This window comes from Tenebrio molitor, chromosome 1 (assembly GCF_963966145.1).
Source record: "Tenebrio molitor chromosome 1, icTenMoli1.1, whole genome shotgun sequence".
Classification (NCBI taxonomy): Eukaryota; Metazoa; Arthropoda; class Insecta; order Coleoptera; family Tenebrionidae; genus Tenebrio; species Tenebrio molitor.
Genome location: NC_091046.1, coordinates 28,886,299 through 28,888,218, shown reverse-complemented (window position 1 = coordinate 28,888,218; position 1,920 = coordinate 28,886,299). Strand labels below are relative to the sequence as shown.

Genomic DNA, 1,920 nt, shown 5'->3' with positions numbered 1-1,920 from the left:
GTATTCTAATTATTTTTTTGTTGCATTGAATAAAGAACATGCTCTATTTATTAGATTTTCAAATTTAATTTGCAAAGTAATTATGAACTAATTCGTTGCGAAGATTAACTGGGTTAGGATGATCAACTAGAAAAGGTATGTCCTGAATTTGTCCCAATGCAATAAATCTTTCTAGTTCGTCAGGATCAATTGCTTCAGGTGGAGGTGGTTCTTCTTCGTTCATATCAATCGCCATGTTATGGAGAACTGCTGTTGCTACAATCACTACAAGAGCGGTATCCAATTTTAGTCTGACTCCATATGCCAAAACAGGAAAGCGTCGCTTCCATGTTCCAAACAATCGTTCTACACAATTTCTTGTTCTGATATGTGCTGCATTATATAATTGTTGTCCTCTTGTTAGTGGATTATGTAAGGGTGTAAATAGGTAAGGCTTTAATGGATAACCACTATCTCCTAGAAGTATATAATTTCTAAAGTTACCATTTTCAAATCTTGCCCTCAGTCTACTGTTAGCAAAAATTGTCGCATCATGTGCCGATCCAGGCCATCGAGCAACCACATCTAGAATCTGTAGGTGTGCATTACACACCGCCTGCACGTTGATTGAGAAATAAGACTTTCTGTTTCGAAAAATTTCACCGTCTTCACCACCAGGTGAAATAATCTTAACGTGCGTCCCATCCAAAGCACCAATTACACGAGGAAATCTTGCAGTAACAAAGAAATCTTGTGCAGTCTGCTGCAGTTGTTCGTCACGTTCTGGCATCTTAATAAATCTTTGTCCCAAGCTTGCAATAGCTCTGGATACCCTTAAAATTATTCGTGAGACTGTAGAGGTGTGCATGCCGGTAAAATCGGCAATGGCCATTAGGTGTCCATCCGTTGCGTAATATCTTAAGCATGTTAACAATTGGTTCATTGGTGAAACGCTTTGGTTTATGTCATTTGGAAATTCCAGATCTTCTTCAATTAATTCTAACAGAGCCAAAGTTGTGTTTTTTGTAAGCCTAAACCTCCTGAAGAAGCTTAATTCGTCCAGATTGACGAAGTGATTAGCTCTGTTGTAAATTTGTCTTGGAAATCCAAAATCAATAATGTCCAATATCTCCAGATCATCTTCAAATATGTCTCCATCATTATCCATATTCAAAAGAAACAGTGTTTACTTATTTTTTGACAATTTAAATATCAATAGAGACGTCACTATAAGAGTTCTTAAATTTTTAAGCGCTCAGTTTTGAGGGATTAAATTAAGAAACACTTAATGAGTTTTAAGAAATGCTTTGCTATCGGTGCAAGCAATTTTGTATAATTAAGCATTGCATAAAAATAAGTATTTCATAAACATTACGGTGCAAACGGCCATTAGAGTTATTTTTTTAATGTGACAGAAGTTTGATGTCCAAAATTTTATGATCGTAATAGTACCTATTTTTCACTCTAATGTGAAACACTGACACTCATCTGACACTATTGGTAAAGATTTCACAAAAGGAAATCCAGGTTTGCACTACAAAGGTGAAGAGAGTTGTCTGCCCTCAACAACTATACCTACTTTTGAGTGCCGAGTGGGATTTCTTAATAGCACCGCCGTCTTGATGATTGACATATTTCACTATAGTTACTTCTGCCTGGGCGTAGCTTTATTGCCTGTGATCTCCACGGCGCCACTTTAGGGGGGAATGTCACTAAATAATCATAACCTCACAAACGAATGTGATGAATTCAGTGAAGTTGTCAAAGTGCAGTGTCAAAGAGTGTCAGTTTGAAAGTACCTTGAATAACAAAATTTTTATTTATCTTGTAAATGTTAGTTCTGTGTGGTGTTTCTGGTTTTTAGTATTTTGCTGTTCGTGTTTATTGTTATAAAAAACTATACATTTAGTGATTTGTTGTTTTCGTTTTCTTGTTCGTCCG

The 1,920-nt window shown here is 36.1% G+C and overlaps 1 protein-coding gene across 1 annotated transcript; it reads right to left on the bottom strand.

Annotated features, from left to right (window-relative positions):
- Positions 1-64: 64 nt before the first annotated feature.
- LOC138124890 (putative nuclease HARBI1) lies at positions 65-1,147 on the bottom strand. Its single transcript, XM_069040109.1, has one exon. The coding sequence runs from the start codon at positions 1,145-1,147 to the stop codon at positions 65-67; it is 1,083 nt and encodes a 360-aa protein (XP_068896210.1).
- Positions 1,148-1,920: the final 773 nt, after the last annotated feature.

Excerpts from the sequence above, each read along its gene's own strand:
- LOC138124890 (XM_069040109.1), bottom strand. The coding sequence starts at position 1,147 with ATGGATAATGATGGAGACATATTTGAAGATGATCTGGAGATATTGGAC.